Below are 15,680 nucleotides of genomic sequence, written 5' to 3'. Positions count from 1 at the left end.
CCTATGTATGCAACTAATTGACTAGCTCATACGAAGAGTGAAAACATTGTGAAAACGGCCTTAAACTTAAAAAGTCGACGGCGTGAACACAGAAGGCTGGTCACCTACATGATAATTAAAAAACAAATGATGACGAAAAAGATACAGACATCAGAAACCCAGATCTAAAAGGTTACTCGCCACTAGTTTTTTTGTTAACATCTCAAATACCTACTGTATTATTTAGTCGTACGTGTTTTACTTGTTATAAACAAAAATAATTGAAACCTGTTTTCTGTTTTCTTTAATAATTTCTATGTTTTGTTATTGTGTAGGAATATATTTTATTCTATTCTATTCAAAAAAATCGTATTCACTTCCCATTCGTATCCGCTTAGTTCGTCTTTCTTCCTTTAAATCTGATGTACAAGTATTACCTGTCCATATCGTATCCCCAACTTTCCTACTAACTTAAATTGTGCCTTTATCATTGTCTACATATGTTTGTTTCGTTTATTCCATTATTTATGTCTAAATAATTATATATCTTACGTAGTTTTTCACTTCTTGCGCTCACCTAATTTAATTTAAGAAAATCCTTCCAGTGGTTGCCTAGACAAGAGTGATAAGGCCACCCGTATCCTCATGATTAAGAATATCCAAAGATATTATTTTTTTCATATTCTTAATACTCTATATTATTAGCTGATTACTTTAAATGAAGTGTAAATTAACAAATTAAAATTAATTCACTTATATAAATTCCTCTTTCCAGGTGTAACATATTCAAAGCAGCATCAACATCGTGGATGTATAACTTTAATTTAATGGCGAATTACACCGCGGCATTTCTCAATAGAACGAAAGAAGTTCCCTTAGAACTGGCCAGGAAACGGTACGCGAGGCCAACTGTCGAGATGATTAGAAAGGCCCAGGGGGACTCCATCACGTTTCTAATCGTGAGGCACCCGTTAGAACGATTGGCGTCGGCGTACAACGACAAAATAGTACACGCGTGGCCCAAGTCGTTCCATGATAAAATGGGACGTAGGATCATTAAGAAGTATCGAAAGGTATAACTATTATCTGTTTGTTTTATTTATTTGTGCATTTCAGGAATGTTTAAAGCAAAAACTAGATTTTTATTGCGAGTAACATTTACATAATATTTATTGGTATTTTACGTATATTATTCATGTAACGGGATGGCTGACGAGTTCGTAGGCTGACATATAGATGGCGTTATTAGCATTCAATCAATATGTTAGACATTAACTTCAAAATACGTGTCAATTTGACTACTTAGTATTATTGTGAGATAAAGTATTTTGAATGTTTAAATAAATTGATAAAAAGGAATTACGTATGTTGAAGCAAACTTTGAAAAATAAAATTCGGACATTGCACCAAGAAAGTCGACCGTTGGTCTCGTGGTTTGCTAAGTTTAAACGTGACGAAATGAGATATTCGACCTTTTTATCTAAGTACCTGTTAATGATTGTTAAATCGTCCTTTTATTATTTAAATAATCGTTATTCTCTGTACAATGATAACAGTATTTGCCTGCCAGCTAGAATAAATATAGTTCGTCGGGAAACAGGTCATTAAATAAACTAATATTTAGACAACTTGGCCAAATTCTTATTTCATTAGATCAAAAATTATATTTGGGGCGCATAGCTTTGGTTCCCTTAAAATTATTAAACTGATAATATTACATGCATGATGTAAATGATATTGTCTCAGTTGCCAGTCGGTCCCAAAAAATTACATTTGGTTTGGTTAAAGCCAAAAACTTTTACCTTCTATCATTCATTTCACAAATCATTATGTTCTAATGAATATCTATGGTATTAAAGAGCATGCGCCACCATATTGAATGGTACACTATTTCCGAGTGATGAAAATATCTAAAAAAATCGAGTTGTTTTAAGATCGCCTCCATCGGTGATTCGACAAATTTACCAAGTTTTGCTACGTCATATTTATCTAAACAAAACTATCCAAAAGTAAACATCTCGTATTTTTAAATAAAAAACATCATATAACTTTCGTACTTTCAGGCATCAGAATCAAAACCAGCCCCAATCGAGAGGTATCCTGTCTTTGAAGAGTTTGTCTCGTACGTTTTGGATGAAACGAAGGCCAAAAGAACATTGGATATGCATTGGACGCCATACACGAGTTTCTGCACTCCATGCAAGTTCAACTTCGACGTAATTCTCAAGTTTGAAACTCTGGATGTATGTTTACTATTAATTTTGTATAGTTTTATGTAGTCAATTTTAGCACTCGAAACTTCTAGTTATAGATTATTACGCGCTTATATCCTTTAAAGAATTATTTAATTTAGCTATACATTAGAATATATCTTCTGAGTTTGTCTAGGACTAGAATTAAATTGACTGAAAACTAGACTGGGTAATACAATCCCGACTGACTGTCCAATGTATGGCTAGGTACAATACTGAACAAGCTATGGGAATGAAAGTAGCAGAGAGGAACATCAAAATAATTAATTTTGAACTTCGGCTAAAGAGACATCTTTTTAAAACTTACTGTAAATATTATACAAAAAGTTGTTAAAAGAAATGCTATTTACTTAAATTATACATATACTTAAGTTTTTAATATGACGACAATATAGTCCGAGATATATATATATAAAATGCGTAAATCATCATACGGCAAGGCATGTCGATGTCATATTTTTTTTATGGAGGCAAACAGGTAGAAGGCTCATCTGATGTTAAGTAATGCCGTGATGTTGCGCTCATGGTCACTCATATTGCCAGACTCGCAAGTGCTCCTTTAAAGAATTGGTACGCTCTTTTCTTGAAGGACACTAAGTCGAATTGGTTCGGAAATACTTCATACACTACTGTAGTATTTGCCGGCAACGCACTTGCGAGCCTTCTGGCAATGTGAGTGTCCATGGGCGGCGGTATAACTTAACATCAGGTGAGCCTCCTGCCCGTTTGCCTCCTATTACATAAAAAATATAGGAGTATAGATGATGTGGTGAACATTAATAAATAAAATTACAAACACATTGGCGCTGTAGGTTTTATTAGATACCTTTCGATTCGTTATCACATCACATATCGAGGAGCGTCATAATTTGATCCAATATAGACCACCGACCGATTGATTGACGATCTTCCCAATTTGTTCGTGTTCTACAAATAAGGTTGACGTGCTGCTATGACTCGGCTTATGGGCTTTTAGCAAGCTTTAATAAATTAAGATCATACAAAAATATGTTTACGTTGTTCATACAATCATTTGATATTTGGAATTTGACGTCTTCCCTTGATATCAAAGTGTGCAATCACATATACCTTACTAGCCATTGAGGCTTTTGGGCCAGTCGGTTCCTCCAAACAACTGATATAATTTATTTCTGTACCTAAGGGTAGGAATTCCTAAGAGAACCTTGGAATCCGACGACAATTACGCATTATCTACATTAGAATATTGTGTATCTACAATTAATGGTGATAGGCATGTCCACTGCATTCCTGTTATGTCGATCATTTATGCTGAGTCAATCAAAAGGCGGGTAACGCACATGCGAGCCCTCTGACAATGTGAGTTTCTATGGGCGGTTTCACTCGCGAAGGCTCCCCCCCTGTTATATAAAAAAAAGAGTATGAAAATTATAATTTATAAGAGAATGTGCGTCTTCATGCACAATAATATTTCCTGCGTCAGGTCTCAATAGAGATTAGGCGCCTCGAACCAATCAGCGTTTGATCGGTTTCAATTTTATATTGCAGGAGGACCAAAGGTTTTTAATACAAATGTCACGTCTTCAAGATATTGTTAGGCCTGAGTGGCGGAACAGCGGCAAGGGCACTAACACGCTGCATAATATCAACCATCTTTATTCGAGGCTCAGCAGATCGCAGTTAGATGGGCTGTATAATTTATACAGGTACGTTTTACTATAAGATTATAGATAGGTAGGAGTTGTATGGTAACAAAAGTAAAATAAATGGTTTAGGCACTAGCTTTAAACATTTGTCACATATTATCTCTATGCTTCATCTATGACACATGTGCCATGCGTGCGCTACTACAGATAAGAATTGGGAAAATTAAAAAAAAAACTTGGCTTTACACCATAGAGATGTTGAGCTCTGTATAGTGTTTAAATTACAAATATGGTGCACCCTATGGGGTTAATATGATAAATAGCACCAGGAGGGTACCTGCACTTCTGGTCCTGGAGAATTCGTTCCTGGGTGTGCTCACTTAGACTGTCGCGCGTATTCCCTCAAACCGCCGCCAACACTGGATGCTAAAAATGGGTGTCCATTGTGCGATAACTGGCATTTTTGGGCACCCCGCAGTCTCGTTTGCCGCCCTATACTATTTAAAATTATAATATTGGCACTGACCGTAGTTCTGTAATAGACGAAAATAGGCAAGTGAAATAATGGAAGTTAGTGTAGTGAGTACAAAAAGTGTTATAATACTGAACCTTCTGAACCTTAGACTTCAGTATCTGTTTCATGATCATTTGTCAATCTAATAGGCAAGTAGGTAGTAGTATGTCTGATACACGTCGACGACTTTTTGGGTCTAAGGCAAGCCGGGTTAAAAGGCCGGCAACGCACTCGCGAGGCCTATGGCATTGAGTGTCCATGGGCGGCGGTATCACTTAACATCATGTGAGCCTCCTGCCCGTTTGCAGGGGGCTTTTTATAAATAAAAGCCGGTTTCCTCGCGATGTTTTCTTTCACCGTTCGAGCGAATGTTAAAATTCGCACATAGACAGAAAGTACATTGGTCGCTAGGCCACTAGGCCCACACCGCTTTAGTATATTATAGTAATACGTTTAAAATACCGTGGGAACGATACAAAACAAGTGAAACGTTTGAATGACAAGTGAAAATACATGCAATTCAAAATAAGTACCCGAAGATTTTTAACTAAAATTTCTTGATACTTACACAATCGTACGCATTCGATCTCATCCCTAGCATGATAACTAATTTCTCGTATTATAGAGAAAAGATAATTATCGATTAATGAAATTATATGACGTTTTAATTTTATTTCCAGATATGATTTCCAGCTCTTCAACTATACAATCCAAAATTATTATGACATCATTCACAGCGAAGACACCACCTATGGATGAATATGAGACCAAACCAAGGGTCAGTATATTGGCTAAGACTGAAGTGGAGGATCGCTTTGAATCTCGTTAATCTAATTCAAATTCAAATTTGAAATAACGGGCATTCTCGCTTATATTGCAAACGTCATGGACAACTAGACGTCTATAAACAAACATCAGAATACTTAAAAGTAATTATGCTCTTATTAGAAATATTATACTAAAAAGCTATATTTCAAGCCGTATTCGTATATTTCGATATTCGTGAGTATTGGGAGATTAATATAAGATAAGATTCAGTATAATACATCTCAATAGTTACAAATATTATTTATTTCATCTGTTTTTTGTAAGAATACTTAACTAAGTAGCAAATCCAAAGATTATAAAAACGTAAGTATCGTTTTTCCTTCACCTTTGATAGTTTTAAGTTTTCGATAAGCGATACCTAGATGCCGTAATAAGTAAGTCGAAAATAGTTTTTTTAATTAAAATCCTTATTTATAAAACTTAATCGATCTAAATACATAAATTACAAAGTAGTCGATCTCTTTGTCAAATTATGTTTACGCTGTGTTGAAACGAAACAGATACTGGTGTAAAAATTTCTTTGATAAGGGTCTATTCACGATTCAATGATAAACCTAAGAATATCTTACAACTACTGTAAGAACTGTAGTACCAAAGCGTTTGCAGCTAGTAGTCGATGGCAATGCTCCTCGAAGTATTAAAACATGTAAATTATTACTAGGACTAATAAACATCCATTATTTTCCCCTTGTTTTGACTGAAGCCGGGTAAAGGAGAGCAATATTAAATCATATCAGCTTGCATTTAAAATATGTTACATAAAATATTTTAATGAAAGGTACATTATAAAACAGAAAAGTACAATATATGAAGATTTTTGTAAGTAGACTTTCGTATTTCAAAACGTCAAACCTAAATCTTTATTAAAGAACTGTCAAATAATTTATTGTCTATGGCATATGGCTATATTATAAGAGTTGAAAAACGTTTTGGAATGCGAGGCGGGGTTAGTGCTTTGTATATAAAATAATATATTAATTAGTGTCAATCTCATTAATGTTAATTACGCGATAGACAATTAAAATACAGATTATCATACTATTATATTTATAAACAGCTAATAATTAATTTATTATATATTTTATTAATCTTATTATATTATTTATACATCAGAAATAGCGCACACTTTTATAAGTTACGACTAAATTATTGTAAAGAAATGTACAATACCCATTTCAAAATAGTCAATTAATCTCAACAGAATCTTTTTTATCACGAAATAAAGATAGAGAAGTATCTGATTCTTATGTGTTAATATTCGTATTCTGTCAACTGTCAACTTTTCTTCAGTCTAATATGAGCTCGATAGACTGTGAAGATACATTCAAATATATGCCACAGAATATACAAAGATTCGTATTTTATACTGAATTTAGTTACTTTTTACAAATTTTATTGATTTTCGTAGGAAATAATTCTTACATACTAGTACTATGAATGTAATAAATAATATAACTAACAATGTGTTATTGTCAACACAATTTTAGTACTTTAGGGGCCTTAGTCAAGATGCTTTAACAGTAGTTTGTGTAGAAAGTCTAAAACAACTACTGATAAGGCATCTTGACTGAAGCCCCATGAGTTGTGTAGAGCTTATTATAACTACCCACCAAACTAGTATACTTTGAACTATTATTACTCTGATAAACCAAATTTTGAGATTTATTATTATCTCAATAAGTTCTTCCTAAAATGTTTAGATGTTAATTGTCATAGACTTTGAACAAAAAAATATTTAACGAATATTTATAGTAACAATAATGTAATAGAATTTTTCATGTATGTACTTTATTATCACATATTTTCTTTCAAAGTGAGCTTTTATAACTACATTTTATTTGATAATCACACAACATAGTCTTGATTAAAAGTTGGTACAACGCTATCTAGTGACATTATTTAACGAAAAGGCTGTCATAAAAAATTGAAAAAAAAATTGCAATTTTGTAATATCAGTTTTTTTTTTAAATTTCAGCCAGTTTTTAATTCTTGTAAATTACAGAGCCCTTTCTTTCGCATTTATGTATAATTATTCAAGTTACCTTGGAAGTCTTAGATCTAGTTGGAAGGAATAGACCAAAACATGGCCTATGAAGAAACTGGAATGGTGCTATAGTCCTTTAGAATTTGATCTCATATCAGAATGAGACGTGCATATTATGTACTTGTTGCCGCGTTAGCTCCCATTAGGGAAGGTTGTGTTATGTTGATGTTAAATAAGATTTTATTCTTAGTATAGAGAAATATATAATAATGAACAGTTTTTTTTTTTATTTCCTTAGAGTAAGTCTCTCATAAAATTACTTGATTTATAGGTAATACAAAAAAGGTACAAGAAATCATATTCGAAAATCGAAACGATTTTTAAATAAAACTATATTTTTATTATAATTTATTTACTATTCTAAACTGTATTTTGTATTAAATGAACCGGAAACTGTGGTAAATATCCTCGCTTCTCAGGTGTTTGTGTGGTGTTTCTAAAACAATAAAAATTTTGGAAACCTTTAAAGGCCATAGACAATGTACAACTCTTTTCGAAAAGGTAACAACCAATCAATATATACAATATTGCAAAATTAGTTAAATATTTAATAAAAAATTTGATCCATCACATATAGCAAAATATATAGTCAGTACACTAATTTATGGATGACAATATAATATATAATATACCCTATATAAATACTAATAGAGATTAAAGATATACTTACACATAATTTTTCCTCTTTGGTATATCAATAATATCTATAGAATCTGTGGTTATAATGACTGGTCTGACAGATCCAAAAAAGTCTGTGATCGGCACTTTGTTTGGGTCTCGCTTAAATAGGTCTCTTCTAACACCAACAGTAGATATGCAAGCATGTTTAGGACAGACAGCCAACTGAAAAGCAAAAAGTTTATATTGTGGTTTATAAGCATTATGTGCCTGACACACATCTTGGATTTAAGGCATGCTGATTTGCACAATTGTGATTCAAACACAACCTAAGGGTTGAGGGGCTCATGCTTTAGTCACTAGTCCAACAATGCTCATATTTTTTAATGTATGAGCATACATGTAAATAACAAATTAGTTACATGGACTGTTTTTCTAATAAAGTCTTAAATGATACATGAGAAATATTAATTACCTTATACTGCACACCTATAAAAAATTTTTTTCACTTGTGACATTTATATTTTATAAAACATCCATAAATCTTAGTTAAAAACAAAAAAATATAATTATTACATGAGAATGAAACTTACAAATTCTGACATCGTCTTCTTGCTGTTAGGATGAACATTCTCCAGGAACTCTAGTACATAATATGTATATCTGTCTATAATATATACACCAATAGCTGAATCCACATGATGCTGTAAAGGTATTATAGATCATACATTAATCAGCATCAGATTTTAGCTTTTGCTCTTGCCATTCTAGTGTCACTTTGAAAAATGATAACTTTTTAGTGGTAATCTAATAAAATGTTGTGAATTTCTAAGTAGAGAAGGTAATTGTAATAACAAACTAAATGTCTCAAGTGATGCCATGATAGTTATCATGACTATTTTTTATAAAGTATTATTGGCTCAGAAGTCCTGTTTAAAAAATATTGTAATCCAGCCAAAAAGTAAATTTAACACAAACTTACAGAAAGAGAGTCTTCTCCTACTAAACTGCTGGCTGTGGCAAGAATATTTGGTGAATAGAACTTTTCATACATTGAAGAAGCCTGGCAGGTGTCTATTATAAAAAATATTTCATTATATCTGAAATAAACAATAATATCACTTAAGTTTCATTCAAAATAAAAGTTCTAGTAAACTGCATTACTTTGATGGTAATGGCCTGTCCATTACCACTGCTAAGTATTGAACACAATTGACACATAATATGAAAGAAACTCACAAATCATTATACCAATTTCAATTTAGTTAATAGAAACTTTCAAGGCAATTTCTGATAATATATATTATTGCTAATATACCTTCTTTTCTGCCACATTTGTTCAAGTGCATCAGCTAATTCCTGACTAGTTATCTCTTCTGAATCTTGGAACTTTAGAAAACCATCACCACCATGACCAGTTAAATATATTAAGACATTGCTCCCTTCATCAGTAAGGAGACGCTTAGATCTAGGGGTGTCCGGTGGAACTCTTCCAGTTAGTAATCTCACAAAATTTTCTACAGAGACCTAAAAGTTATATTTTGGCCACTGAGGTAAACAAGAATTATCAATATATGTATAAGTACAAGATATTGTATATAAATATCTGTAACATGGGCTCTGGAAATGTTTACAGCAAATTATTTTTACCTCATATCCACGATAATCAACTTCTACATCATCACCATATACATTGATTTGTTCATGAGCATTATTAAAAATTGTAGCTGGCCGCGGATTTCGAGGATTGCATGCCATATCATCTGATATCATTAGTATTATCTGGCTGTCCGGAATTCCTAATCTCTTTACACTCCGGTATATTGAAAGTACGTTAGCCACATGCCTGTAGTTGAACCAAAATCGCGATGTGTCTACGAGAACAGCCCAATTATTAGTATGATTGGACTTCTGAAAATTCTCTGGAATCTGAGCGAAGAAATTTATTAGAAAATGGATTTGTAAAATAATAACTCCGATATAAACTATCAACTTACATCTATCGCTTCACTGTAAATAAGGATAGACATAAATGACAATGTCCATTGCAGAATATCTTTTGGAAACATCATTGTAGTTTTTGTGTAACTCTTTTTAACTGGTGTTATGGTAAATAACTTGTAAGTTAATGAATGATCTTAGGATTAAATTATTGGGCTTTAAAACGACTTCGTGTGGATAATTTTTAATTGAAAAATAATATAACATCTACGATAATTATTAAAAAAAAATACGTGAATCGTTTTTGGTTTATTTGGTTATTGGTATTTGGTAGAGACTTTCGATTTTTTAACAGACTTGAAATCATAAAAGTCAAACTTAACGCGTTCTAGAGACTATAAAAATTTTATAGTATATATTTGTCAATTGTCAATTTTGGAGACGGCTTCCTCACTCCTTCCTTCAGTCAGTGCTTCTCTTAGGCAAGTCGATTCGATTTCTTCCGTTTTAGTTTCTTGGTCAATCGGTCATACAATTAATATATATTTTTTAGTCCTAAATTATATTAGAATTTTTAATAGCAGGAACCCTAATTCTAGCTCCAAAGATAGGTCTTTATTGTTCTATGCATTGTGTTCAATTTATAATTTCGTTATATATTTTTTATAAATAAAAACATGAGCAACCGGAATCCAAATACTTTAATGAGTGTACCAGACGATCAGTTTGATTATTTATTTAAAATAGTTCTTATTGGTGACTGCGGAACAGGGAAGACATGTATTGTACAACGTTTAAAATCCGGAAACTTCATAGAACGACATGGAAATACAATAGGCGTAGATTTCTCGATGAAAACTTTATTAGTTGATGGAAAGAAGGTCAAGGTAAGAGAAATTATTCTATTGTTGACAAATATCTAAAATGATTAAATTTCTAATCCAATAAGACTACGTATTTAAATCAAAGATGTCCCTAATGAAATTATACGTGATGGCACATTAAATATTATGAACAATAGTAGATTTCTTTCTATTATTACAGAGTTTTAATATAGAATATTTTTAGCTGCAAATATGGGATACAGCAGGACAGGAAAGATTTAGGACTATTACTCAGAGTTATTATCGTTCAGCCAATGGAGTAATAATAGGTATGTTACTCCCACCTACAGAATCAATGTGGTTGCAAAAGACATATATCCTCTACCTATACCCTTCTTTTTAAAATCAATTTATTGCTCTCAAGTAGTAGATAATAGATCTAGATTTGATAACATACAGCTTTTGAGTAACTTAGTTTGAATTTCCTCTGCATCTGTTTGATGAGTTTACTGTTAGTATGAATAACAATACACCTGTGTAAACAAAAAAATGTTATTGTTCAACTGAATTTACAAGAAACTTTAATATATTTCTCTTGCTCAATTTAGCAAGGTCACAGCACTTGCTTTATTCTTTGCATTTATTTAAATCATATATTTATTTGTACCAAACAAATAAATATTAGATTTTTTAAAATTCATTTGAAAATCTGAACATATTCCAATATAACAAAAATCATACAAGATATTTTAATACTTGTCATATAAGTACAATTTATACCAATGGTCGGTTGGTAGAATCAGCTTCCGCACTTAGACTTTTACTAGGTCCATTGAATACCATTTTCTTTATAGCGGTGGGGTAGAACCCGTTGCAAGTAATTCTGTACATTGATTTATTTTGAATCAAATAGGTCATCAACAACCTTTTTTATAGTATTTTTTTTTAGATTCAATTTATTACTATGTCAATGATTCCCAGGCTAATGAATTATGGTATATATTTCAGTGTATGACATTACAAAGAGATCAACATTTTTATCTCTAAAGAAATGGATAGAAGAAGTTAGAAGGTATACATCATCAAATGTCATAGTGTCTTTAATTGGAAATAAGTGTGATCTGGCAGATCAACGTGAGGTTGAAGCTGAAGAGCCTAAGTCTTTCTGCCGTTATGTTCCAGAGATTATGTTTGTAATGGAGACCTCTGCTAAGGACAATACTAATGTTGAAGACACTTTCCGAAGCTTAGCTACAGAGTTGAAGGTAATTAATTCAATAGTATAATTTCAAGATTAAATTTTGATTTAATTTTTAGTCATCTTAAAACTTGTTCTTCAATATGTACAACATTTATATAAAAATAAAAATGTGTATTAGGTATGAAATTATTTATTAACAGTGTAAGCTAAATCGGCATTTAAACTTAGTATACTATACTAATGAATAACTATTTAAAGTTTAAAGTATGTCTAAGAACCTTTTATTATACTGAAAAAATATAATTTCTATTTATAAGTTTGTCATAACATGATACACTCATATTTATTGCCTTGATAAACAGACAGGAAATATTAAGATAAGACTTGACGTTTTCAGCGTCAACATGATAGCAGCGAAGGCCCACCTGCTGACACTGATGCTGTTGTACTCGGAGAAAGTCATTCTGTGAGTCGGTGTCAACCGTGCCGTTCTTAGTTAATATTTGTATATATGAAGAATATTTAAATTGTGTTAATTTCTATGTAAAATGATGTCCGAGTTTTTCAAACCGTTGTAGGTTTGATATTGAAATTGTTAACCAGACAATTTTATATATTATATTAATACTGAATCCCGTGTCAAAGAAACCTGTCACCTGATGTTATATAGCCTGGCTCTATGCAGTATCAAAAATAAAGTAATTCGTAATTGGAACCAGTAATTCCCGAGATTGGTGCGAACAAAATCTTTAGTTTTTTATTAATAGTAATCTTGGCGACGAAGATCTGTTAACTTGTCACAAATACATGCCAAATCTATAAAATAAAGTTATACAGCTCTAGCATTAGTGGCATATTAGTATTAGTTGCTTTTAGTTTGACCGGAGAAGCCATAAACTAATCTAATTAGTACCAAAAAAGAGATTAGGTAAATTCGAAAAACGCGTTAAATAAATTAAATCGTGTGTCACGTAAAATGACTTTTTGTCGGAAATATAATCTTTGCATTATTCTTGCCGAATTTTCTTCATAACGCATGAATGGATATAGAACTTGCTGTTTTTTTTATATGGCAATAGGACCTTACTGTTATGACTTGTTCTTAAATATAGGGTTAAAACTGACCTCCTTAATTATAAAAGAAATGATATTATTTACAGATAATCATATTAAAACCATGAATAGAAAAAAAATCTTTTTCGAAGGTTGTAATGTTTCTAGACTAATCAACAAAATATTTTTTGTGTTTATAACTAAAATAGCTATAACTATATTTCATGGTCTGTGCCGTCGGCTTGACCTGTGAGAAGTCTTTGGCTTCTGATGACACAGGCTAACGTACTGTGAAAATACGAATTATGATAGTATTGTGCCTAAAGCGGTAGTATGTTCTTGTTTTTCATTAAATAATAGAAACCATATATGAAAAGAAATATATTTTCTTATTCTGCATGTAAAATATTCTTGGGATATATTTATTTTTATCAAAGCAATTAAAGCAATTGATGCTCTAAGCAACGCCAATAAAATGATGTGGAAGCGTGTGGATCATGTAGCGCGCCTTACAGATCACAGATGGACGAAAACAGTAACTTCATGGAGAGGCCCACCAGGCAAACGGTACAGAGGCAGACCTTACGCTCGATGGGATGATGACATCAAAAAAATCGCGGGTCCTCAATGGATACAAATAGCTCGGGATAGAGAAAGATGGCTAGCCTTAGAAGAGGCCTTTACCGGAGAGGGTTCCTGATACATACTAACTGTTTCAAATATTTACTAACACATAGGATAACCAGATATTAGTGTTTAGGTTTTTCAAATTTATTATCGGATTTATATTGTTTTTGGTTTTTGGAACTTGAAACATCGTGGAAACCATTTGGAGATGTTGAAGATTCTAAAATCCTCTGTTGTATCAAATTTTGAATTTCTGAGTCTAAATTTTTTGTCTCGTAATATATGAGTATCTTTGCACGTTAATGGGGGATTTTTTCATCCAGGGCCAGGGGCATGGTTTTCCCATACATTTACAAATTGTAGCAGTCGCCACCGCTGAAACTATCAGTCTTTCCTTATGTCTTTTTGGGACCTGGTCATTTGATGATTTGTTTCCAAAAGAAGATTTTCCATGGCCCTTGTTTTTCTAATAAATGAGCATTTGAAGGCTTCATTCTATTCACCGGTATTGTTGGACGTGCGGAACTTATTGTAAGATACTTTTATGTGTTGATTTATTTGAGTTTGGGTGGAATAATTATAGTTTTTGGGTTGCAAAGGCTCCTAATAGGCTTGCGAAAAAATGATTGCTAGGAGCGTTCTTTCATTAAATCTAAAAGTTGTGTTTCGTAGAAAATGTGACTATTTGATGGTGGAATCGCACTCATAAGACTTGCTTGATATCCGTTCTTTGGGAGGAAATCATTTCGTATTTGCTCAATAATTTCCGCTCTTCTTCTACAAGTCTATTGGAGAAGATCTTCAGAAATGGATTTTAGAGAAGATTCTGATGACAGGACATTTTTTAAATCCTGTTTCGCAGTTGGGTGTTTGTTGGCCAGTTCCTTTAAAGGTGTTAGCCAATGACTCGCGTTGTAACAATAACAAACCATGCGTGATTGTCCCCAAAGTGTAGTCCATTCTAACTAAGTTCTCTTGGTTTAGAGTAGATCCATACGTAGTAAGAATGGGGTTTATTTTACGAGGACCGAAGACTGGGCTGGCATGGAGTTTCTTCTGAACTTCATGCATAGCGAATTTGATTAAAAGTTATATCCCCTAACTGTTGACATTCAGTACCTTGCGCGGCTTTTTGGGGTTTAGCAGCTGGAATCAAATGGTCCAGCTGTTTTGTAGTCGGAGTCCACTCAAACTCATTATTTGGAAGAACTGCAGGTGGTTCCCAAGGTTTTGTAGAAGACGTCGAGGGTTGAGGGATCGGATCCTTCGGATCTTCATCTTCGGATGGCTCCAATACGAAATCGCTTTAGGAATCTGAGCTTATATTTTCTAGTTTAAGCTGGCTTTGCTCTAATTTAACCAAGCTACTTGGCTTGTTGGTTTTTCCAGAGGATGTTTTCGTAGACCTCGTCATCTGAAATATCAGCTTGCGACAACTATCGGCTTCTTGTCTACTTATAAGAAGAGGTTTCATATCTGTTAGGGAGGCTATAACCAATTTATTCTGGATAGCTGAGCCACGTATTCTAGCAGCTAGTGCCAGTCTTAGTTTTATGTTACGATACACTTTTTCATTTAGAGATGAGCAGTCTGCATAAAAGGCTCTTGCTAACTCCACAGTCGGGATTGCCAACCTGATTTTATTAAGAATCCGTCTCTATATATTCTGAATCTGATTCTCTGCCAAGTAATTCTTCTTGATTAATTATTCTAACCTTCCGTTCTTTCCATCCCTCTGTTAGGAGATTTTTTATGACTTGAATAATTCTGCTTAAAACTATTTTGTTACTGCGGTAATCTGCTTCCCACTCTAGTAGCGAATCAAGTGTGCACATATCTGTTAAAGGCATTGCTAAAAACAAACGAAAGAAGTTAGTTTCAAAATAATGCAAACAATAGTCGTAATTTAGACTTAGTTTTTCGTAAACAAACTGAGTTTACCCGGATGGATCAATAAGGTCCATAAAAGTGAGCTGTATGAGTGGGTGGCCCTAAAGCTTTAAAGAATAAGCCAGACGGTAATTAAAGGTCGTTATCCTGTGAGGTCAAGCCGACGGCACAGACCATGAAATAATTTTTTTTTTACATTAATGGTTACATGATCCCTGAGTTATAATAAGTTCTAATTTTAATAAATTCTGCCTCATAGCCAATGTTTATTAAGGAAGATTCTA

The 15,680-nt window shown here is 32.9% G+C and overlaps 3 protein-coding genes across 8 annotated transcripts in view; 2 read left to right on the top strand and 1 right to left on the bottom strand.

Annotated features, from left to right (window-relative positions):
- Nucleotides 1-7,458, top strand: part of LOC123713536 (carbohydrate sulfotransferase 11-like) — a 41,209-nt gene extending 33,751 nt beyond the window's left edge. For all 6 annotated transcript variants that reach the window (XM_045667252.1, XM_045667250.1, XM_045667248.1 and 3 more), the window contains 4 exons: nt 755-1,052; nt 2,043-2,222; nt 3,759-3,916; nt 5,051-7,458. In XM_045667252.1, the coding sequence (XP_045523208.1) occupies nt 755-1,052; nt 2,043-2,222; nt 3,759-3,916; nt 5,051-5,129 (715 nt within the window). In that variant the 3' untranslated portion in view covers nt 5,130-7,458. The remainder of the gene's footprint in view (nt 1-754; nt 1,053-2,042; nt 2,223-3,758; nt 3,917-5,050) is intronic.
- Nucleotides 7,459-7,583: 125 nt separating this feature from the next.
- LOC123712967 (putative GPI-anchor transamidase) lies at nt 7,584-10,089 on the bottom strand. The gene is made up of 7 exons (XM_045666388.1): nt 9,858-10,089; nt 9,511-9,789; nt 9,179-9,387; nt 8,843-8,960; nt 8,454-8,564; nt 7,913-8,085; nt 7,584-7,678 (listed from the first exon to the last, which is right to left on the bottom strand). Exons 1-7 carry the CDS (start codon nt 9,930-9,932, stop codon nt 7,603-7,605), a joined length of 1,041 nt encoding a protein of 346 aa, XP_045522344.1. The 5' UTR covers nt 9,933-10,089; the 3' UTR covers nt 7,584-7,602.
- Nucleotides 10,090-10,137: 48 nt separating this feature from the next.
- On the top strand, nt 10,138-13,473 carry LOC123712970 (ras-related protein Rab-43). Its single transcript, XM_045666393.1, has 4 exons — nt 10,138-10,688; nt 10,870-10,954; nt 11,634-11,890; nt 12,224-13,473. The coding sequence occupies exons 1-4, from the start codon at nt 10,479-10,481 to the stop codon at nt 12,320-12,322; spliced, it is 651 nt and encodes a 216-aa protein (XP_045522349.1). The 5' UTR covers nt 10,138-10,478; the 3' UTR covers nt 12,323-13,473.
- Nucleotides 13,474-15,680: the final 2,207 nt, after the last annotated feature.

Source organism: Pieris brassicae, chromosome 8 (genome assembly GCF_905147105.1).
Source record: "Pieris brassicae chromosome 8, ilPieBrab1.1, whole genome shotgun sequence".
NCBI classification, from domain to species: Eukaryota; Metazoa; Arthropoda; class Insecta; order Lepidoptera; family Pieridae; genus Pieris; species Pieris brassicae.
This window is presented reverse-complemented; position numbering and strand designations above follow the sequence as displayed.